General features: G+C 38.8%; 1 protein-coding gene across 1 annotated transcript; it reads left to right on the top strand.

Moving 5' to 3' along the window:
• On the top strand, nt 1-23,684 carry ZNF367 (zinc finger protein 367). Its single transcript, XM_026518693.4, has 5 exons — nt 1-542; nt 14,400-14,550; nt 17,086-17,205; nt 18,377-18,515; nt 21,129-23,684. The coding sequence occupies exons 1-5, from the start codon at nt 135-137 to the stop codon at nt 21,349-21,351; spliced, it is 1,041 nt and encodes a 346-aa protein (XP_026374478.1). The 5' UTR covers nt 1-134; the 3' UTR covers nt 21,352-23,684.
• Nucleotides 23,685-25,054: the final 1,370 nt, after the last annotated feature.

Here is a 25,054-nt window from a genome sequence, read left to right as displayed (position 1 = left end):
CGGGAAACGTCCGCCAGCCATGAGCCGGCGGGACTGAGAGCCGGCGACTCGGGAGCAGCGCGGGCGAGCGGAGCGAAGGGACAGACCGCGGCTCAGGGAGTGCGGCTGCCGGAGCTGCGGATCGGGGCCGGGCGATGATCCGGGGCATGGAGGCGCCGATGGCGGACACCCCGCCGCAGCCGCCGCCCGTCATCTTCTGCCACGACTCCCCAAAGCGGGTGCTGGTGTCGGTCATCAGGACGACCCCGATCAAGCCCACATGCGGCGGCGGGGGGGAGCCGGAGCCGCCGCCGCCGCTCATCCCCACCAGCCCCGGCTTCAGCGACTTCATGGTGTATCCGTGGCGCTGGGGCGAGAACGCGCACAACGTGACGCTCAGCCCCGGGGCCGCGGGGGGCGCCGCCTCGGCCGCCTTGCCCGCCGCCGCCGCCGAGCACCCGGGGCTCCGAGGCCGGGGCGCGCCCCCGCCCACCGCCTCCGCCGCTGCCTCTGGAGGTGAGGACGAGGAGGAAGCGAGCAGCCCAGACAGCGGGCACCTCAAGGTGAGCGGTGCGGGCGGGGCGCGGGACAGCCAGGGCCCGTTAACGGCGCCGCCCGGGAGCCGGCAGCGCCCGCGGACGCGGCGGGTGGGGCGGGGCCGAGTTTAAAACGAGAGGTCGCTCCGGCCGCGGCGGGGGCGGGTGACAGGACGCTGACGTCACTGCCGCGCGCCAAAAATCGGGTCCCGGCGGGGGGGGAGGCGGGGCGGCGGTCACGTGACGCTAGCGGAGGGGAGGCGGGCTGACCGGAGGCGACTCGACAGCAGGTGCAGTGAGCGACCGCTCAGTCTGGGGTCGCGGAGGAGGCAGGGCATTCGCTGTACGGACGCTCGGTTGACCGCTGAGTCCTGTCTGGCCGGAGAGGGATTGGAGGGGTTGCGGGCCTTCAGCTGTTCCTCTGGGTGCAGGAAGGCAGGGGTTTGCGTAGATTCTGCTCCATCAGTGCGGATACCCTGGCCCTACTAAAGCTGCCGTGCAGAGATGGCCGAAAAGCGAGAAGGGACATAGGGGGATCTTCTGCAGCAGAAGTTGGGCCTTCTCTGCCTCTCATTCATCCAGAGTACTATGCTAGCTGCTGAGAGTACACAGTAGACTGGGACGCTGTTGTCGTTAACCTCGAATTGCTCGCGCTCTCAGACTTTAGAGCTGGGAAAGATGTGACTACTTGGTTCTGGTTCAAGTCTACACTTTACGGATCAGGCAACTAAGTCCTTGAGGGATTGGTGAGGGGACCTCCCCAAGGTCACACAGCTAGGTAGCAGGAGAGCTGGGACTATGGTCGAGTTGCTGTGGCTCCTGATTCTGAAGCATATATTCGAAGTGCGTCTCTGCTGACGTACAGTTCTCTGTAGACAGTAAGCTCCTAGAGAGTGGGGATCATTTTTCTCTGGAAGACTTCTCAACTTCAATACCGCACACTCTAAATGCTGAATAAAAGTGCTTGGTAAATATTTCTGTTATGAGTGAATTGTGCTAATATAAGATTAATATTCAGATTCTATTTGTTAAATGGCTATGTCAGTAAGCAGTTGCCGAAAGATAAAACAAGTAAATCACTGGATAAGTGCCTATATTGGTAAATACTGTATCTATAAATTGAAGCAAGTTTACATGCAGTAGCAAAGATGTTGAAACTCCCTGTGTTTTGAGCCCTGAGGAAATTGATATACACTTTGTTACTAGTGGCATTATTATTAAAGAACTACAAAGTTATAAAACTGTGCTTTGACACCCTTTCAACTCTTGAAGGGGCGCTTCAGTAAAAATTTTCAACAGTGGAAATTTGAAAGAACAAGTGGTAGAAATATTCATAACAGTGCTAAGTGAGTTCGTGAAGGAAACAATCACTGTTGCTGTCACTAGGTAGCAAGATGGCTTAGTAAGATGGCTGGGTAGTCTAGGTATTTTCCTGTGTTGACATATTTAGCCTTTAAAAAAATAGGTTATATAGTTAAGAACCATAAAGGCATATGTGCACAAATAATTGTGGAAGATTTTGCATTTTTTAATTAATAATGACGTAATCTAATTTTGGATTATCCAAGAAGATTAATATAATAGATAAATGAAACTTATAGGTATGTTCTTTTTGGCCTAAAACAGACTTACGTTCACAAACCTTGCATGAAAGTTGCTCACACACTGCATGGGTTTAAATTTTAATTCTTCGTTGTCTACCTCTTTTCAGAGGTAAAATATACAAGAAAATATGAAGAACTTGAGAAACGGAAAAGGCTGTTTTATATTTCACTTTTTTCTTGTCCCAGTTGTATTTCAAAATTACTAGATGAATTGATTTTAACTTGTCCTTTAGTTAATGAAGAAATCCAACTACAGCTCCAAAAATTCGTTCATTTAGCTTTCCCATCTTGAGGGGAAAGGTCTGGGATATACCTTTATTTAAGGATGTTAACCAATTTCATTTGTAATCAGTACACTCTAGACTGAAGATAGAGAGTTCCATCCCCCTTTACTTATTTTTTTTCCCTCTAAAGTACTTGTAGTTCTTTATCTCTATATGCATCGTGAGTGAATCGTGCTGTTTACTTTATGGAAAGATGGGAGACCAGTAACATGTTTCCCCTTATTCCCTTCTCAGTATACAGGTTAGAGGCAATAACAGCTGTGAGTTTAAGGACAACATTTGTGTTCGTTTATTGTCTATTTTTTGCCACTGCTCCCAGGGGAGGTGTTAACATCTGAGACCCTCACACCAAGCGTCAGCTCTTGCTTGCTCTCTTGTTTGTTCCTGCCCTATGCTGCCTCCTCTGCCTGTGGGGAGAACAGCTGTCATCTACCAACTTATTTTGGCCCCTCATCGCAAGATTGCTTAGCGCTGTTGGGGTATAATTATATATTAGCACTATCTTCTCTTCATTTGTAGAATTCCGGGAGGGGAGGGAAGTGAGCAGGTCTAATTTCTTTCTGCCATAGGATATTTCCAAGCCTCTGCACCTTGTACCCTCTACTCAGACTATGTTCATGAGGTCACTTCTTCACTGTGGGACCTGTGTGGTTCAGCTTCTCTGTGCATAGCCTCAGATACCATTCACTTTTCAGGACTTGCCAGCTGCCTATCCTACCCACCCTTTCTGTCACCTGAACACTGCAGATAGTCTTACAAATAGCAGATTGGTACATATAATTTTGATCAGCACTATATTAAACATGTTAATATAGTAGCCACTGTTTATTGCCTGGCATAGCAAACTGCTGGGCTCTGTGTTGAATGTTTTGAATTTTTAAGTTAATTTACCTTGTTTACTGGTTAGCAAGGAGGAATTAAAGAGTCCCCAAGATTAACTTTAGTTGGCAGAACTGATTAGAACCTTCCAGAGCCCTTGTTCTTATCCCTACATGATATTATTCCTATATATATCATGTGTGAATTGACTTTAGGGGTTTATTATTTTTTTAGTATCAAGCTGATGAAAGCAGACTTATGAAATACACATTATTTATACCTATGTGTATCTCAACTGAAATGCTTTATGGGTATACAAAATACAGCAGACAAATGCAAATTAAGACTCAGAAAGTTGTGCAGATAGGTCAAGGTGGGGGATAGAATGAGGAAGCAGATACGAAAGCCAAAGGATATTTGGATCTAAACCTGAATTTGAAAAGGGAAATGTGATCAATTCCATTTTTTTCATTTTCTTGTCAAGGTACATGTGCCTTCCTCTGAGACCTAATTTTCTTTTCCTTCTAGGTTGCATTTGTGCACTTTATTTGAATTTTACTTTGTATAAAAATGTGTCAAGGACTCTTAGTTTTTTTGTTCATCACATGAAAACCCAGTTTGAATACAGCTTTTTTCTAAAATCTCCGTAAATGTATACATTATTCTAAGTGTTTTGAGAAATAACCTTTTGACGTTGAAACTCTAAACATTTATCATGTACTATTTCAGAAAACACTTTGAAAATCACTAATCTACCTTCTGGTGGTACCGAGATTCTTTCTTAAAAATTAAATTTACCAAAGAATGCAAATATTTTTGGCAGTTTAATCATTTTGCTTCTTTATAGTAGCTTATTCAGCAGGAGTTGCCACATAATATATAGAATGTGTTGTATTTTTTTAAAAATATTTTATTTACTTATTTGTCAGGGGGAGAGAGAGAAATAGCATGGCGCACAAGCAGGGGGAGCAGCAAGCAGAGGGAGAAGCAGGCTCCCTGCTGAGCAAGGAGCCTGATGTGGGACTGGATCCCAGGAGTCGGGGATCATGACTTGCGCCAAAGTCGGATGCTTAACCAACTGAGCAGCCCAGGCGTCCCCGTGTTGCATTTCTTAACTTTACTTTCTCTTGTGAACCATCAAGCAGTCCTGACAAAATTAGTCTGTTAGACTACAGTTATATTTGATTGCTGATGAGTTCCTTAACACTTTGTTATTGTCAAAATGTACCTAGAAACATGGTTTTATTGCTAAGGCCAAAATGAAAAGGACCTTCTTTAAGTAACAGAGCTTATTTTTGTATGTATGATTAAAAGATGCTCTTTATTCATTTATTTAGGGCATCAGATGATTACTTTCCTTACTTAATTTTCTCAGTTGAAATGATACATTCAGTGAAGCCTTACCTGTATATGGCTAAGATGTTGTATTATATTGTATTTTTTTTTTTTAGCTCTCTATTTCTCATTTGGAAAATGCAAATATGTGATTTAAGCTGGGAAGCAGTCAAATTGTTAACTTTTAAAATACTCAAACCCCATTATACGTGCTTGAAAATAGGTTTTTTTTTTTTTTTTTTACTAGAAACAGAAAATAGTAATGGGCAACCTAAAATTTTTCATATTAACTAAACTCTTACTTCAAATTATAATAGAGGCAACAATATGTTTTTATGTATTTAAAAATACTGGGAGGGGCCCCTGGGTGGCTCAGTTGGTTTAGCCTCAGACTCTTGGTTTCAGCTCAGGTCATAATCTGGGAGTCATGAGATCGAGCCCCAAATTGGCTCCACGCTCAGCAAGGAGTCTGATTAGGATTCTTTCCCTCTTCCTCTCCTGGCTCTCTCTCCGCGTCTCTCTCCCTCCCTCCCTCCCTCCCTCTGTCTCTCAAATAAATTAAAATCTTTAAAAAATACTGGGAAAAGATTCTTTCATGGCACAGGAGTTGTATCATTAAGGTTTTTTTTTTTAAATTAAAGCATAATTAACATACAGTGTTATTAGTTTCAGGTGTACACTATAATGATTCGGCAATTTATACATTTCTCAGGGCTCATCAAGATAAGTGTAATCTTAATCCCTTTTATCTCTTTCACCCAGCGTACCTACCAGTTCATTCTCTGTATTTAAGAATCTATATTTTCATCTCTTTTGTTTCCTTTGTTATGTTTCATAAATTTCACATATGGGTGAAATCATATGGTATTTGTCTTTCTCTGATTTATTTCATTTAACATTAATGCCCTCTGGGTCCATCCATGTTGTTGCAAATGGCAAGATTTCATTGTTTTTAATGGCTGAGTAATGTTCCTCTGTGTGTGTGTGTGTGTGTGTGTGTGTGTGTGTGTGTGTGTAAGACATCTTTATCCATTCATCTATGGATAGACACTTGGGTTGCTTCCATATCTTGGCTATTGTAAATAATGCTGCAATACACATAGGGTGCATATATCTTTTTGAATTACTGTTTTTGTTTTCTTTGGGTAAGTAGTAGTGGAATTCTTGGATCAGATGGTAATTCTATTTTTAATTTCTTGAGGAACTTCTGTACTATTTTCTACAGTAGCTGTACCAATTTGCATTCCCCCCAGTAGTGTTCCTTTTTTCTTCATCTGTGCCAACACTTGTTATTTCCTGTCTGTTTGATTTTAGCCATTTTGACAAGAATAAAATGATATCTCATTGTGGTTTTAATTTGTATTTTCCTGATTAATAACGATGTTGAGCATTTTTTCATTTGTCTGTTGGCCATTTGTATGTATGTATTTGGAAAAATTTCTAATCGGGTCCTCTACCCATTTTTAATCAGATTGGTTTTTCTGGATGTTGAGTTGTACAAGTTCCTTATATATTTTGGATAGTAACGCCTTATTAGATAATATCATTTGCAAATATCTTCTCCCATTCAGTGGGTTGCTTTTTGGTTTTGTCGATGGTTTCCTTCATTGTGCAAAAGCTTTTTATTTTGATGTAGTCCCAATAGTTTTTCTTTTGTTTCCCTTGCCTTAGGAGACATATCTAAGAAAATGTTTCTATAACCAATGTCAAAGAAATTACTGCCTATGTTTTCTTCTAAGAATTTTATAGTTTTTATAGGTCATTAATCCATTTTTGAGTTTATTTTTGTGTATGCTGTAAGGAAGTGGTCCAGTTTTTTTTTTTTTGCATTTGCATTATTTTTATGTATTTAAAAAATATTAGGAAAAGATCCTTTCGTGGCAGAGGAGTTACATCACTAAGGTTTTTAATTAACCTGATTACATGTTCCATTTCTTTTTTTTTTTTTAATTTTATTTATTTATTTGACAGAGAGAGAGACAGCCAGCGAGAGAGGGAGCACAAGCAGGGGGAGTGGGAGAGGAAGAAGCAGGCTTCCAGTGGAGGAGCCTGATGTGGGGCTCGATCGCATAACGCCGGGATCACGCCCTGAGCCGAAGGCAGACGCTTAACGACTGAGCCACCCAGGCGCCCCTACATGTTCCATTTCTTAGTAGGATAACCTGCTGTTTTTATGGATCTTAGATGATTTACTTATTTATTTTGCATTTTACATTTTTAAAACAAGATTTAAAGCAATTATTCATCATATAAACATAGCCAGCAACAATCCAATTATTGTAGCTCAATAAATGATGGAAATAGATTCCCAAATTTTACTCCTGGTTACATCTTTCCTTGCTGACCTTGGGTTAACAGTTTTAGCAAGCAAGACTAGAGCCAAATGTAGCTAGTGAGTATCAAAGCCAAGAAGTGAAGGTGAAGGTATTTGATAACTGTCAATAATTGCTACAAGTCGATTTGCTAATTTGGACTTAAACAGAAGTCAAGGCCCCGGGTAGCGCCTTGCTAATTCCTAGCTTCATTATAAATGGAAACTTCTTAAAGAGTTATATAATGTTGGGGAAGGGCATCAATTATGTATCTGTTTTGGCAATTTCCATATCAGCAAAGAATTGATGAGATTTTTATCCCATCAACAAATCCTTATTAACAAACTGCCTGGGGCGCCTGGGTGGCTCAGTCAGTTAAGTGTCTGCCTTTGCTCAGGTGGTGATCCCAGAGATCCTGGAGTCCCCACGTTGGGCTCCTTGCTCAGCAGGGAGCCTGCTTCTCCCAATGCCTGCCGCTCCTCCTGCTTGTGCTCTTTCTGGCAAGTAAGTAAATAAAATTTTTAAAAACAAAACAAAAACAAAACCCCCAAAAAACAAAGTGCCTTAGTCAGTTAGTTTAAACTAAAGCATGCTGTAGAATACAAACTTAAAAATCCTGATCTCAGCCTATCATTGCTTATGTTACATGTCCTGGGTGGGTTGATTGCAGGTATGTGCCTTATCCTCTTCATTCTGGGTCCCAGAAGGAGCATCCCCTACCTGGGACATTTGGGTCTCAAGGCAGAGAGAAAAGAGAGATGAAAAGGAACCATGTGATGGCTTTTAAGGCTTTTGCTTATATACATATAAATAATTTCCACTCACATTTTATTGGCCAAAGGAAGTCATGTGGCCAAGTTGGCTTCCTTTACCCACACACAGTGAGAGAGGGGCAGTGAATATTTTTAGTGTTTTTATCTGCTGTAGTGCCTTTCCATGTTCCTTTTGTTTTCTTTTGGTGGCAAAAAACATAACGAAATTTATCATCTTAATCTTTTTTTTTTGGTGTTAATTACATGCACATTGTTATGTAACAGATCTCTGGAACTTACTAATCTTGCAAAACTGAAACTCTATACCCATTGAGCTCCCCTTTTCTCTCTCCCCATAGTCCCTAGCAACTACCATTCTATTTTCTAAGAGTTTGATTAATTTAGATACCTTATATAAGTGGAATCATGTAGAATTTGTGGTGTGTGTCTGTATGTGTTTTTTTGTAATGGCTTATTTCATTTAGCATGGTTTTTTAAGGTTCATCACATTATAGCACATGGCAGGATTCTTTTTTTAAGGCTGAATAATTTTCCATTGTATTGTATATTCTGCCCTTTTCTTCTGCCAATGGTTGCTTCCATCTGTTGACTGTTATGGAAATAGATTTTAATATCTAAGAATTTTTTGATTTGTTTTATTATGATATGTTAGTCACCATACAGTACATCATTAGCTTTTGATGTAGTGTCCCATGATTCATTGTTCTTGTATAACACCCAGTAATATCTAAGAATTTTTTAAACTTGACTTTTCCTATAAGATAACTCATCCATGTTGAGATTGGAATTTTCTTTCAAAGTGAAAATTGATTGAATGGAATTTTTCCGGGAGCTTATTGTTATCCATTAAGGTTTTGGCCTGATGTTTGTAAGCATTTGGAAGGCTTTAGGTTTTTTATATTGCAGGCAGTAAAAGCATCTTCATTTTGGATGTAGTTGTACATAATCCTTTTATACTTTTTCACGTAACTTGTATGTGTAAAATTTAACCTAACCTGGGACATGAGGAATATTTTTTTTTTTCAAGTGAGTGTTTATTTTAGATTAGTTCTAGATGTATGGAAAAGTTAAGACAGTACAGGGTGTTCCCATAAATCACATATCCAATTTTCCTATTGCTAACATCTTACAGTAGCATGAAATATGTGTTACAATTAATGAACCAAATTGATACATTGTTATTAACTAACATCCATAGTATATTCAGATTTCCTTAGTTTTTAAGCAAAATTGAGGTGAAATTCACGTAACGTAAAATTAACCATTTTAAAGTGTAATTGACATTTAGTAATTCACAACGTTGTGCAACCACTACCTACATATCAAGTTTCAAAACATTCTCATTACCTCAAAAGAAAGCCCTGTACTTACTAAGTAGTTACTCCGTATTTATTTTTTAAGTTTATTTATTCATTTAATTAATCTGTGTACCCAGTGTGGGGCTCAAAGTCACTATCCTGAGATCAAGAGTTGCATGATCTTCTGACAGAGCCAGCCAGGCACCCTTGAGTTAATTTTTTAATATCATGTGAGGGTAGGGATCCAACTTCATTCTTTTACACGTAGAAATGCAGTTATCTCAGAACTATTTATTGAAGAGACAGTTCTTTACCCATTGAATGTTCTTGGCACCCTTGCTGAAAATAAGTTCGCCATAGATATAGGTTTATTTCTTGCCTCTCAATTCTGTTTCACTGGTCTATGTGTCTTTCCTTATGCCAGAACCACACTGTCTCGATTGTTGCTGCTTTGTAGTAAGTTTTGAAATAAGGACATGTGTGTCCTTCTGCTTTGCTCCTTTTAAATATTGTTTTGGTTATTTGGAGCCTCTTGCAGTTTTATATGAGTTGGAGGATGATTTTTTCCATTTCTGAATTTTTGAAGACCTTTGGAATTTTACTAGGGATTGAGCTAACTCTGTACATCACTTTGGGTAGTGTCGTTATCATCTATTAAGCCCTCCAGTCCAAGAACTGTATCCCCTAAAGCCTTGATATATTGTGTTTTTGTTTTCATTTGTTCCGAGGTATTTTCTAATTTCCTTTGTGATTGCTTCTTTGACCCATTGGCTGTTTAAGACTGTGTTTAATTTTCACCTGTGTGTGAATTTTCCATTTTTCTTTTGGTTTTTTATTTACAGTTTCATTCCGTGTTTGTCACAGAAGATACTTTGGATGATTTCAGTCTTTTAAAATTTGTCAGTACTTGCTTTGTGGCCTAACATATGGTCTTTCCTGGGGAATATTCCATGTGCACTTGAGAAAAATACATATTTTGCTGTTTTTATGTGGAATGTTCTATATATGTATTAGGTCTAGTTGGCTTAGGATGTTGCTCAAGTCTTCTATAACTTTGTTGACCTGTCTAGTTGTCCTATCTATTATTAAAAGTAGAAGTCTCCAGCTATTTTGAACTTCTTCTCCTTTCGATTCTGTCAATTTTTGCTTCGTACATTTTGGGGGCTCTGTTGTTAGGTGAGTGAGTGTTTATAATTGTTATCCCTTTTTCCATTCTTTCTCTCCCTCTCTCTCTTTCTCTCTTAAAGTAAGTTCTAGGCCCAAGGTGGGGCTTGAACTCATCACCGTGAGATCACAAGTGGCATGCTGTACTGAGCCGTCCAGGAGCCCCTCCATCCTTTCTCTTTTAACCTACTTGTGTTGTTGGATTTAAAGAAGTCCGTTGTAGGCAGCATATAGTTGGATCATTTTTTTAAAAATCAATTTTGCTAATTTCTACCTTTAAATAAGCAAATTTAATCTATTTACATTTAAAGTGATTACTGTTGGGGCTCCTGGGTGGCTCAGTCCTTAAGCATCTGCCTTCAGCTCAGGTCATGATCCCAGGGTCCTGGGATGGAGCCCTGCACAGCAGGAAGCCTGCTTCTCCCTCTCCCCCTCCCCCTGCTTGTGTTCCCTCTCTCGCAAATAAATAAAATCTTAAAAAAAGAAAAGTGATTACTGTTACGGAAGAACTTACTTTCGGTATTGTGTTATTTGTTTTCTTTGTGTCTTATACCTGTTTGGTTTCCCAATTCCTCTCTTACTGCCGTCTTTGTGTTTATTTTATTTTATTTTATTTTTTGTAGTATACTATTCTCATTCTTGTTTCCTTTTTAGGTTTTCAGGGTTTTGTTTTGTTTTGTTTTTAAGTGATCACCCTCGGAATTTCAATTAATCTTAGTCTTAAAACAATCTGTTTTGAATTAGTACCATCTTAGTTACAAGAGTGTACAAAAACTCTGCTCCTATCCAGCTCTATCTCTCCCTCTTTGTTATAGTCACAAGTTTCATCTTCTTATATTATGTTCCCATTAACATGGATTTATAATTTTTAAAATATATTTGAGGGGGCACCTGGGTGGCTCAGTCGTTGGGCGTCTGCCTTCGGCTTGGGGCGTGATCCCGGGGACCTGGGATCGAGCCCCATATTGGGCTCCTCCACTGGGAGCCTGCTTCTTCCTCTCCCACTCCTCCTGCTTGTGTTCCCTCTCTCGCTGGCTGTCTCTCTCTCTGTCAAAAAAAAAAAAAATCTTTAAACTATATTTGACATTTGTCTTTTCTTAAAAAGTTTGTTTGTTTATTTATTTATTTAAACAATCTCTGTCCCCAGTGTGGGGCTTGCACTCACGACCCTGAGATCATGAGTTGCATGCTCCTCTGACTGAGCCAGCCAGGTGCACCTGGCATTTGTTTTACTTTTAAATTGTATAGGAGAAAAAGAGGAGTTACGAGCCAAAAATACAACACTTTTGGCATTTGTATTTACTTATGTAATTACCTTTACCAGCGTTCTTTTTTTCTTTGTATGGCTTTGAGTTTCTGTTTAGTGCTCTTTCGTTTCTGCCTGAAGAACTCCCTTTACATTTATTTTATGTCAGGTCTACTAGCCATGAACTCTATCAGCTTATGTTTATCTGGTAATGTCTTAATTTCTTCTTCATTTCTGAAGGATAATTTTGTTGGATGTAAGATTATTGGTTGACTTTTTTTCCCCTTTCAGCACTTTAAACATGTCATCCTACTGATTTCTTTAATTTCTCCTGAGAAATCAGCTGTTAATCTTATTGAGGACTCCTTGTACCTGATGAATTGCTTCTCCTGTTTTCAAGATTCTCTGCCTTTTGTCTTTTGACATTTTGACCTAATGTGTCTCAGTGGGTATTTTTCTTTGTGTTTATTCTTCTTGAAGTTCATTGAGCTTCTTGGATGTCTAGACTTATATCTTATCAAATTTGGGAAGTTTTCATCCATTATTTCTTCAAATATTCTTTCTGCCCATTTTTCTCTTGCCTTCTGGATCGCCAATTATGTGTATGTTGGTATGCTTGATGCTATGCTCTGAGTGTTTGTGTACCCCAAAATTTGTGTGATAAAATCCTGACTCCCAGAAATGATAGTGTTAGGAGTTAGGGCCTCTGAGAGGTGCTTATGTCATGAGGGTGGGAGCCCTCTTGAAGGGGATTAGAGGGTTTATTAAAAAGGCTCCAGAGAGCTCCAATGTGAACACACAGCTAGCAGGTGCCAGCTACAAGCCAGGAAGAGGGCCCTCACCTGACCATACTGGTACCTTGAGCTTGGGCTTTCCAGCCTCCAGAACTGTGAGAAATATATTTCTGTTGTTTATAAGTTACACTAGTCTGTGGTATTTTGTTACAGTAGCCCAAATGAACTAAGACACTTGATGTCCTACAGGTGTCTTGGGCTCCGTCCATTCTTTTTTTTTTTTTCTTTTTTAAAAATTCTTTTTCTTTTTTTTTTTTTTTCAAGATTTTATTTATTTATTTGACAGAGAGGGAGACAGCCAGCAAGAGAGGGAACACAAGCAGGGGGAGTGGGAGAGGAAGAAGCAGGCTCCCAGGACCCTGGGATCATGCCCTCAGCCGAAGGCAGACGCTTAACGACTGAGCCACCCAGGTGCCCCTGTCCATTCTTTTTTCTTTAGGTTCCTCAGACTGTATATTTTCAATTGACCTGTCTTCAGATTTGCTGATTTTTTTCCTGAGAGTCAAATCTGCCATTCAAATTCTCTAGTGAATTTTTTCATTTCATTTATTATAATTTTTAGCTCCAGAATTTCTATTTGGTTTCTTCTTTATATATATATATATATATATATATATATATATATATATATATAATTTTATATATATTATATTTATTTTATATATTTATTATATATTATATATTTTTTATATATTTTATATTATAAATATATAATATATAATAAATATATATTATATATAAATATATATTTTATGTATTATATATATTTTATTTATATATAAATATATATTATAAATATATAAATATATATTTATATATATTTATATATATATTTTAAGATTTATGTATTTATTTGCGAGAGTGAGCAGGGGAAGGGGCAGAGGGAAAGAATCTCAAGCAGACTCCCTGCTGAGTGCAGAGGCTGATGTGGGGCTTGATCTCAAGACTGTGAGATCATGACCTGAGCCAAAAGCAAGAGTTAGTTGCTCAACCGAGTCACCCAGGCACCCCTTTTAATTTATTTCTTTGTTGTTATTTCTTTGTTGTTATTTTCTGTTTGTTGAAAGTGTTCTCCTGCTTTTCCTTTTGTCCTTTGTCCATGGTTTCCATTATGTCTTTCAGCATATTTAAGACCGTTTATTTAAAGTCTTTGTGTAGTAAGACCAGTTTCTACTTTGTTTCTATTAATTACTTCTGTACGGACCATACTTTTTTCTTTACATGTTGTTGAAAATGGGTTATTTGTTTTGTGAATTTTCTAAACTATTCTTGTGAACTCTATTCTTTGTTGTGTTTGTTCTCTAAATTTCTGTTTCATTAGTTTGTAGTCAGCTCAACATTGCTAGAGATTTTCTTGAATGCCTGGAGTCAAAAATTGAAAGGGAAGAAGGCCCTGACTTGCAGAAACGGCTCTGTGTTATAGCTCTCCTTCGGTGCTCAGACTCCTCACAACTCTGCCTTAGCCTTCTTTTCCTGCTTGTGCCTAGCAGAGGGTCAGTCAGACGTGAAAGCTTAGGGTCTTATCAGGTCTTTTCCGAGCATTTGTCCTGCCCTGGCTAAGTGTGGCTTCCTAAATTTTTATCTTTAGGATACCAGGGCACTTTTCAGTGCCCTAATTTCCCAAAGAAACTCTCTCCGGCTTTTCCTCCCAAGCTTTTGATGTGTCTTTTTGTCTCAATTGAAATCTTTTGCCCCAGGGGACAGCAAGTTATTACTGGCCTTACAAGATTTTTGAGCGATGCCCTCTGTTTAACTGCTTTTCTGCCCAAAGAGAGTTCTAAGTTAGGTAAAACAAAGACAAACACTTTGTGTCAGTTCTTCAAGTAGCCCTCAGACAGGTCGAGACAGACAAACAGAATTCTTTTAGAATCAGGTCTGCTTTGCTCTCTCTGTAGCCAGGGACTAAGTTCCCATATTGGGAATGGAGGCTTTTTAAGACCACCGTGGGCCACAGGGAGAGGCAAGGGCAAGCAGTAAAAACGCTGCAAAGCTTTCTCACTGTGTCAAGTTGCCTGTTTCTTGATTCATTGTTGACTGAGTTGCTGTAAATCTCTATTTTCTGGAGTTGTGATAAAAGTGATTTGGACAGTTTGCTTGACTTTTTAGTGAACTGTGGTGGGATGGGCCTTTGGAACTACCGACTCAACCATTTTCACTGATGTCACTCAAGAATTTAACAAATGATTTATTGTGATATTTTACTTTAATGAGTGGATCCAAGAAATGACATTAATGTTTACACAAACTGTTAATAGGATGGAATCCGACGTGGTCGACCCAGAGCAGATACTGTCCGGGATCTAATAAATGAAGGAGAGCATTCGTCCAGCAGAATCCGCTGTAACATCTGTAATAGGGTGTTTCCACGGGAGAAATCACTTCAGGCTCACAAAAGGACTCATACAGGTAAGCTGAGTAGAAGCAATACTTAAAGGTGATTTGATGTTTGGGCCCATAAATTAATATTTTAGTTGCCTTATATTTCCTTATTGTGAAATTTTTCAAACAGGCATTGTATAGTCCGTTTCTTTTTTTTGTAGGAAGGAAGGGTTTTCTCAACATTGGTACCATGTGACTTCTAAAGGTACCATGGTAACTAATCTAGTTGTCGTAGGAATGTTATTGCTAAATTAGTTCTTTCATTCTACCTACCTGAATTTTACGTGATAGGCCCTTGCGTTGTTTGTATAATTGTTAAAACTGATTTGTAAGCCAAATACTAAAACACTATGTGTCACGTGTTTAGCAGAATTTCTGGAATCCTCAGTGTGTCATCAGAATGTTTGACCTAGCCATCTAACCTAAGGTGAAGTATAAGTTTTCAGAATTAAATGTACTGTGGGTAGCTAACCCAGGACTATCACATAGCTTTCTTTGTATAGAGAAACTATACTTATATTTTAAATGCCATATTTAAAAGCAAAGAAATAACAGAGAGGGCCCTTGTTCTTTCCACAGAGAAAGTTGGCCCCAGAAGAAGGAGCCTTTTGGTTTTAATAATGGTATTCAATAATTTACAGATGAGGAAACTGAGGCACCAAAAAATTAATGACCACTGCCTTACAGCTTCCCACACCCTTGAATCTAGGGTGATGCCTGCCAATACAGTAGCGTATGTGGCTCCTGAGCACTTGAGTCTAATTGAGATGGGCAGCATGTGTAAAATATGCTTAGTATGAAAAAGAGTAAACAATGTCCTTAATGACTTTGATATTGATTACATATTAAAACTATAATATTTTAGGTATTTGGGGTAAATAAAATATATTATCAAAATTAATTTCGCCTGTTTCTTTTTGGTTTTGTAATGTGGTTACTAGAAGTGGTTCACATCATATTTCCATTGGGCAGTACTGGTCTAGAGCTTGGCTTTTAAACCTTAGTTACCTGTTTTTTTCACTGTGTATGTGGGTCACCACCCAGTTTTTGTTTTTTTGTTTTTGGAAAGATACATTTTAATAATATGCTAGAATATAGTTTTCTTAGCTAAATCCCTGGAAAAGGGTAAAGTTTTAGTTTTGAATCATTATAAACTAAGGTGGCCAAGAGGTTTTGACTTTAGGTACCATTCAGTAAAACCATTACTAAATGAAATATCTGGTTTTGAGAATTTTCAGATTTTTTTCAATCTAATTAGTCTGAAATACCCCCAAATAACTGGTTCACAGGCCATAAAGTATGTGTTGCCAGTGTGGAAAATGTTCAGGACCCTGTGGCATAATGATAAGATCCCTGAGTCTCAGGCCTGATCTGCCACCAATCTACCATGTGTCACCCCAATACTTTCAGGCCTTGGCCTGCTGTGCTATATGCCAGAGAACTGAGCTCAAGATCTGCATGGTATGGCTAAGCCCCAGTATGTAAATGCTTTGTAAGAAACATTCCTCTTAATATTTTAAGCCCCCATATCTTGTGTTTTATTAATTTGTGTTTAACTAACAATCATTTACTACATTTCTAAATAATGAGGAACTAGGGAGAACTTGTGAACAGTTCTCTGAGTCATATGGGAAGGACCAGTGCATAATTGTTATCAAAGAATGACTTTTCAAAAAATAACAAGTGTAATTATGGTTGAACAATATTTTCAAGCACTTTCTCAAGCCTAGCACTGCGTTGTATGTATGAATTGCAATGGACAAAGTATTATACATCTTTGTTTGTATCAGGAGAGTACCAGGATACGTAAGTAACAGTGGATGCTGAGTTTGTGAAGGGTTATAGAGTTCAGTTATTTGGAGGTAGCAGGGAGGTAGGAGGAATTTCACTGAGAACCTATAGCACTGGGAAGATTTGAATGGGCAGAGAAGATTGGATTTTCAGGTAGAATGAGATGAGGAACAGCCTTATGGTATGAATCTCAGGAGTGAAGTCAAGATAAACCCTGCCCTCTAACCCAGTAGCTGTAGTGCAGCTATTAGGGGACCATTGAAAGTCAGCAGATCATTTTCACTTGTTCAAGGGCTGTAGTAGGGTTTGAAGTGATTTAGGAGGTAGTTCAAATGACAAAAGCAAGTGTTCCATGTCGTTCACTCCAGAAGTGCTGTGCAGGGATTAGAGCTCAGCTAGGGTTCCTTCTGGATGGGAGGGTCTGCCAGTTGACCAGGGAAAGTTGCAGTGGGAAGGAAAGCAGGAGTGGGAGAGCTAGTGATTTGGATTATGGGGAGAAAAACGACCGGATAAGCCAAAGATAACTTCAAGGCTTTCAACCTGGGAACCTAAAAGCTCAAGGCCTAAGGACAGTATTACTGTGCCTGCCAGTGGAGAGCTGCTTGGAAGCATCGAAGTGCTGCTGTCAGCATTAACACTTGCAGCTTCGTAGAGGCTGTGACATGTCTTATTATTGTTGGAGTCGGGACCTATTTAGAGGTTGATTCTCTCTGTCCCTTTCTCTTCTCACCTTATTGTCTCAGAAGTAATACATCATATTTGTCTACTTAGGTGAGAGGCCCTATCTGTGTGACTATCCAGACTGTGGAAAAGCCTTTGTTCAAAGTGGACAGCTCAAAACACATCAGCGTCTTCACACCGGAGAGAAGCCTTTTGTTTGTTCAGAAAATGGTATGGTGTTAGGAGTTAAGTTTATGTAATAACTGGTTGTGAGTTAAAAGTTAAAATATCTTTTACTTGAGGTTTTTTTAGGAGGAGAGATTTTGATGTAAATTTTATAAAACATCATAAGCTCTCTTTCTAAATTGTGATCCATGCTCGTTTTCTGGGAAATGATTGATTTTTAAATAAAATATTCTTTTTAGATGAAAATCTTCAAGGGTAGTTAAAAACAGTATATTTAGGGGGCACCTGGCTGGCTCAGTCGGCAGAGCATGTGATTCTTGATCTTGGTGTTGGGAGTTTGAGCCCCATGATGGGCAGAGAGATTACTTAAAAAAATAATAGTATATTCAGTTAGCGGTGGTGGAAAGATCTATAAAAGTAAATACAGCCTTTATAGTAGGCTTTTATTTTGGTTTTAAACTTTTTAACTATTAAATTGAAGGAAACCCATCATTGTCTAAATTTTCAATAAAGGGGGAGATTTTACCATCTTACTGCCACTGTTAGTAATTTCTTATCACTTTTCTTAGGTGATTTTCTAAATCTCTTATCACAGTTTCTTGAGATGTTTTCCTTGCATATTTTTACGTAGTTATACCTGAAATTCAGTATAGTTTTGTGCTGTTGCTCTGTGGTTCTCTTGATTGTTGTCAGTTGTTACAAATGTCTACACTCTTTTCTCCAGAAACCAGTATTGCACTGTATGTTAACTAACTAGAATTTAAATTAAAAAAAAACCCACAAATGTTTACACACTTTCGTTTGCTTAAGCATATGCATAATGATTGACTCAATGTTGGATATCGAATATTTGCTTTTAAAGTGTGTTTGTTGCCAACAAAGCTGAGGGGCATGGCTTCCTCCGTAAAGCTTTGTTCATCTTACGGGATGTTTCCTTACAATAGATTTCTTAGGAAATCTTTGGAATTCTTAGGTCAGAGGTTTTGACCATTTTTGCTAATAAATCACTTTCTGGTGGGGTTAATGCATTTATGTGGCCATGACTAAGAGGTGAAGGAACTGCTTCCCCTTAGGGTGGTTTTTTTTTTCCTCCAAGTTATAGAATGCTAAATCCCATGGTCTTAATTTACTTTTCTTGGATACCAGGGAAACTGAACATTTTCCACGTCTGCTGGATGTCCAGATTCTGATAAGTGTTTCCCTCTATGTTTTGAAGGCTGCCTAAGCAGATTCACCCATGCAAACCGCCACTGTCCGAAGCACCCTTATGCCAGGCTGAAACGGGAGGAGCCCACAGACGCTCTCAGTAAGCACCAGGCTGTGGACAACCAGGCTGCCGCCGAGTGGTTGGCCAAGTAAGGTTCTCCCTGCACTCCACTGCAGAACACCGCCCAGCACCTGGGTTGATGTTGGGAGCTCTGACCGTTCTCTCGTTTTAAATAAGTTGCTTTTATATACATTTTATAAAATAACTAGAAATGGTGCTTTATTTCTTTAAACCACAGAATTGTTAGGAGTGGCATGAGGATCTGGTGTGTGATAGAAAACAAATACATGATATTAATTAGTCTGAGTGCCCAGCCCACAATTTATTTTAAAAACAAGAGTTTTCCTCATTTTCTAAGAGTGTTTTATATGTATTGTATTCCACAGTGCAGTGTCTCTCCATTTTCTATTAGATATGTGCTGATTATTACTGGGATACAGCTTAGAGGTTCTTCTAAAGTAAAGTTCTACAAAGCACCCAGTTTAATTTTTTTTTTTAATGGCACCAAGGGGGCCAGTATAAAAAATTGTTTCTAAAGGTATTTTGATTTAAGGAGTCATTTGTTGTGTACAAACCAGCCTCAGCTGGTCGGGACCCTCCCTACTTCGGATTCCTCTGCACTGAGGATGAAGTCTGGAATCTCTATTGTAGCTCTGCCTCCCTCTGGCAACGTAACTGTCTCCAGCTCCCGGGCCTCCTGTTTGTCCGCACCACTCTCACTGGCTCCCCGGCTTCTGCCCCCTGCTCCCTCTGCCCAGAATGCCGCTTTTCTCTTCATTTACCTACTCTGCTCTTTCTTCGTTTCTTATCGGGGGTCGAACATCGCTTCAGGAAGTTCTTCCCTAACCTGCTCACTAACCCCCAGAACAAACAAGGTTAGACCAACTTAATATGCTTTTACAACACACTGTGTTTTCTCTTTCAAAACCTTCATCACACACTTATTTATTTGTTCAGTGTCTCTCCTCCCTGCTGGACCAGAAGCTCCACTTGGGGAGGCAATGTGTTCGTCTTGTTTACTGCATCACTTCCTCCCTCCTTCCTCCTGCCTGGCCTCCGCCACCCCATTAACTCTAATTTTGTCCAAGTTAGAAATTTCTTGGTCTTTTTGCCTTCATCCTCTCTTTCTCCATCTACTCAGTGACAGACTGATGGATTCTACTCAGTGTAAAGTCGAAACCCTTTATTATGGCATTCAAAGTCCTTGGTTGCCTGGTTCCTGCTGACCTTGCTAAGCTTCTTTGCCATTCTCTCTTCCTAGTTGTCCTTCAAGTCATACTGAACTATTTGCATGCCTTTTTTTATACCTTTGGGTATTGACCAGATTTTTCCAGTTTGAGATGTCGGATTTCCTGAAATCTAGTAGTTGTTTTATTTTTGTGTGTAATTTTAAAAACAGCTTTACTGAGGTACAATTGACACATGATAGATTATACACATTTAAAGTGTACAATTTGATATGTTTTGACATATGTGTACCCCTGTGAAACCGTCATCACAATCACGATGATGAACATATCCGTCACTTCCAAAAGTTTCCTCTTGCCTCTTAGTAATTCATCGCTCCTGCCATTCCTTGCTTTCTTGGTCCGCACACAACAGTGATCTGCTTCCTGTTACTATAAACTTGTTTGCATTTTCTAGATTTTTATACGAATGGAGTCACATAGTATGTACTTCTGCTGTCTGGCTTCTTTTACTGAATGTAATTATTTTGGAATTCATCCATGTTGTTAACTGTATCAGTGGTTTATTTATTTTTTTTTCCCCAGTTTAGGGGTTTTTTTGTTTCTTTTTTTTTACTTGAAGTAGAGTTGGCACACACTGTTATATTAGTTTCAGGTGTACAACATAGTGATTTGCCAAGTCTATACATAATGTTTGCTCACCTCAAGTGTAGCTGCCATCTGTCACCTTACAACCCTAGTTTCATTCCTTCTTACTGTTGAGTAGTAATCCGTTGTATGGATACACCTCAACTTATTCCTTCACCTGTGGCTGGGCATTTGGGTTGTTTTTGCCTATTACAAATAAAGCTATGAGTGTTAATATACAGGTCTTTGTCTGGGACACTTTTGTATGAGGTGCTACTCTTCTTTAAATACACCTTTCTTCAGTTACCTAAAGGTGGGACATTTTTTCTAGGGAATTATCAGTTGGCTACGTAAAAGAATAATGGTGGTACCTCTTACATTTTTTAATAAGCTCTGTGTTACAGATACTAATCTGTCATATGTGGGTTTCAGGTTTCTCTTGTTAACTCTGTCAGAAGTCACCATCCCTCTGTGAATAGGAGAAATAGGTTTCTAATGATTATTCTACTTTTTTCAAGTTTATTTCTTTATTGAGGTATAACTGACATATAACATTTGTTCTATTATTGTGTATTTTACTATAGTCTGCTTCATATGATCTTAAAGGCAGCTCTCATTCATTGACAAAAACCCATGATAGAGATTGGAGTAGAAGACCCAGAACTGCCAATTTTTGATTTTTGGAAATCTGAGCAAGTTCAATTTCTTGACCTTGAACATTTCCCTCCGTAATGGGAAATATATGTAATATATGTGAAATTACTTTATAGCTTTATAAACTAAAACACAGAAAATAATACCGTGGTAAAGAACCTGTTTTCAAAAGAAAAATAAACATTTGACAAGGTCGCGTATACACCTAGCTCACGTGCACGTGTTTCATATAGGTACTGGGAAACAAGAGAGCAGCGCGCCCCCACCTTGAGAGGAAAGCTCGTTCAGAAGGCCGACCAGGAGCAGCAGGACCCTCTGGAGTACCTGCAGTCCGACGAGGAGGACGATGAGAAGCGCGGTGCCCAGCGCCGGCTGCAGGAGCAGCGGGAGCGCCTGCACGGAGCCCTTGCTCTCATAGAGCTCGCCAACCTGACCGGAGCGCCGCTCCGCCAGTAGCCTGAACACTGACTCTTCCACTGTACAAAAGTACTGCCCAGCGTACTTAAAAAGTAGATCCGTGGGCGTAAGCTAAGCACCTTATTTGCTTATCATAGGCTGCTATTCTGTAGAAATTTATGAAGAATGTCATTGCCCCATAATATGGGGTGAGAGAGAATTGCACTTTTTTTATATGGTAATGGATTTGTTGTAAAGTTTAAAGTATTTTGTAAATATGGGACTTCTAGTACAGGGTAGAAAAGGACATATTGTGGGAAGCTAGATTTTGCAAGTTTAATGCATTCATTGGAAGCAGTTCTCACAGGAAGCACTTTCTGAGTAAGACACTTGTATGAAAAAACAGAATGGTACATGTAGCCAAAGAACGTTGACATAGATTATTTATAAGATCATTTCACAATGTATATGCGCATGTTTAACAATACTGTAAACACTGAAGCCAGCCAGAAAGTATAAGACGTGTGTGTAAGGTGTGTACTTTTAAACTGCAAAATAGTGTGCCTAACGAGAAGTGGAAAACTGACTATTTTGGAAGATGTTCTAAGTTACGGACTTTGGAAGAAATGAGGTTTTTGAGGATCTTGGTAAGATGCACAGTAGTTGAGAATTTTCAGAATTGGAGTAATAGCAGTCTTATTCTATCTTTCTGAGGCTTTACAACTCGCTATGATGTTTAGGATTGAAAAGCACTTGGCATCCCTATTATGTTAACTTGGGAACTTTTGCACATTGCATATTTCTCATTTGCTGAAATTGAGTGATTAATCTTGCAAAGTCTAGGTAACTTGGTAACTGGTTTTTTGTTTGTTTTTTTTAATATTATGGGCCCTGTAATGAGATTTGGCACGTGGAGTTTTATTAATAAAAGGGACATCTACAGGGTGGTTTTGTAGGGAACTGTTTTAGATCTTTTGGTAGCAAACACTAAATTTTAATTGTACTGCTTATTTAGAATTATTAGCAAATGGAAGCCTCCTATTTATATTTTCAGTGCATAAGGCCATCTTCTTGCTTTACTTCAGAATAACATGCCAAGCTATTTTGTGTTCACTAAATTTAGTTATCAGTTAAACACTGCAGAAAATATTAGCTACTCAAATAAGTAGGTTTCTGGAATAGTTTCAACTGCAAGTGTGTTAACTTGTGTGGTGGTTTTAAGCCATTTTTCCAAATAGATGAAGTTTTTAAATACCACTTTATGTACTGAAGCATGAACAGAAAAATCAAGACCTGAGCAGTTCACCTCCTTTATGTGTAGGCATAAATCTCCATCATTTAAGCTTTTGTTTAAGCAGAAACTAAACGACATGCATAGCATGGTAATTTGATAGACTGCTTAATTGGAATAAACCTCAGAGTAATAGAGGGAAGTATGGGCTCTTCAGCGCCTTTTTTTTTTTTTTTCTTTTTTGAAGTAGTAGCCTATGGATGTAGTTTAAACATTATCTAAAATGTAGGCTTCTTTGTCCAAAAATTCCAGTGTGTTGCAGTACACAGGTAGTTTAAAATGCATAGCCATGGGGAAGGGGTGGTATGTAAATGTCTTGGAAAGAAGCAAAAGTGTGAAAGGTGATAGTAACAAATAATGTGTATGAATGAGGACATACTTTAAAAATGTAATTCCTCTGTACAGTAAATTACAAATCTTGAGGGATTTTTTTTTGTAATAAGAGAATTTATATTTGTAATGGTCTAAGAATTTTGTTTGTAATCTGGTATATAGAATTTTAACTTGGAGCACTTATAAGCACAGTAAGAGAGACTGTAGCATCAGAATTTTCATGGTTTAGGTTTCAGCATTTTCTCTAGAATTTTTCCTCTCAAATATAACTTAAATGAACTATGAAAAGTAACACTCATCAGTCTTGGGAAATTTAAAATTTGATGAACTTACCTGAAAAAGGAAGGGCAGTAAAATTGTATTAAAAAAATGCAAATACGTCCCAATTCATAGATAATAAAATTTAAGGCCTTCAAAAGTAAGGGTTTTTGTTTGTTTTTCTGGTCAGCTTTTGTCAACTATAATAGTTATGTTCACAAACATTTTTTATTTGTGTAATTGGAAGTTTAAGAAATTATTACAACTAACTAGAAATATTTAAAATGTTCTTTTTTGATATAAGCTATATACTTGGACAAAATACATTGGCATCTAAAATTTGAGGTGTGTTAAGACTGCTTTTTGTTTTAAAAATGTGGTTTACATTCAAATTTTTGAAGTGTTTTATGCTTCATATGGCTCAGTTGTAGTTTGGCAGAGATAACAGCATAAGAATAAACATGCTGTAATTTTAAAAGATGCTTTGAATAAAAATTTATTTTAATTTACAGTTTAAAGTACATGATCATTCTTGAACCCTTTATACTTTGTCTTCCTATCAACAATATGATAACCATAATATTAAAAAATTGAAAAGGTAGAAGTGTCACCTACAGTCCTGCATCCTCCCATATTGTTATTTGGGGCGTTTTATATTTCTTTTTTTTTTTTTTTTTAAAGATTTTATTTATTTATGTGACAGAGAGACAGCCAGCGAGAGAGGGAACACAGCAGGGGAGAGGGAGAGGAAGAAGCAGGCTCCCAGCGGAGGAGCCCGATGTGGGACTCGATCCCGGGACGCCGGGATCACGCCCTGAGCCGAAGGCAGTCGCTTAACGACTGCGCTAGCCAGGCGCCCCTGGGGCATTTTATATTTCATTTCCAGTCTCCTCTCAGGCATCTGTTTAGCGTAGTAGAAACCATAGTGTGAATTGCTTTTTCTTATTTAAAATTATGGCCTTTAAGATTGTACATATTAATTTAACTTCCTCATCTGGTTCATTGTTACAGTGTTCAGAATACACTGGTGTGGATAAGTACTGCCAGCTCTATTCCAGGCCTAAGGTAAGGGTGATCAGGAACTGGGGTTTTATTTCACTTACATTCAGGATGTGCTGAATGTGGTCACCTCTCTGAGAAGCCACTCAGGGCCTGTTTACTTTTTAAAGAGTCAAGCAAATTGGTTTAATTTTGTCGTCATTTATCTTTAGTCAATACTTGCAATAAGCAAGATTCAGCCTGTTTAGGCTTTAAGCAAAAGAATTTCACATGAAACTCTTCAGTGTGAGTTGTGATTTAAACAGAGTTAGGATGAGATTTTGACAGCCACTTCAGATCCTGGAAGTTTGTATGTAGAAGAAAATTAAATGCAAGTATGATTAAGGCTGTTATTAAAAGTGAGTTTACTGTTCTGCAGCCAAAACTTATTGGGAGACTCACTGGAAACTAAATTGATCTTTTTAAAGGGAATTAATCCAAAATGACTTCAAGCTCAGAGTTTTTGGTTCAACTGGAATGAGACTTCATTTTCTATTTCATTTCATTTCATTTATTTAAGTAGGCTCCATGCTGGGCAGGGCTTGAACTCAAGACTCTGAGATCAAGACCTGAGCTGAGATCAAGAATCAGCTGCTTAGGGGCGCCTGGGTGGCACAGCGGTTAAGCCTCTGCCTTCGGCTCAGGGTGTGATCCTGGCGTTGTGGGATCAAGCCCCACATCAGGCTCCTCCGCTGTGAGCCTGCTTCTTCCTCTCCCACTCCCCCGGCTTGTGTTCCCTCTCTCGCTGGCTGTTTCTATCTCCCTCGAATAAATAAATAAAATCTTAAAAAAAAAAAATCAGCTGCTTAACTTATTGAGCCCCCCAGGTGCCCCATTTTCTAT

The sequence above is a fragment of the Ursus arctos genome, unplaced genomic scaffold, assembly GCF_023065955.2.
Source record: "Ursus arctos isolate Adak ecotype North America unplaced genomic scaffold, UrsArc2.0 scaffold_33, whole genome shotgun sequence".
Lineage (NCBI taxonomy): Eukaryota > Metazoa > Chordata > Mammalia > Carnivora > Ursidae > Ursus > Ursus arctos.
This window is presented reverse-complemented; position numbering and strand designations above follow the sequence as displayed.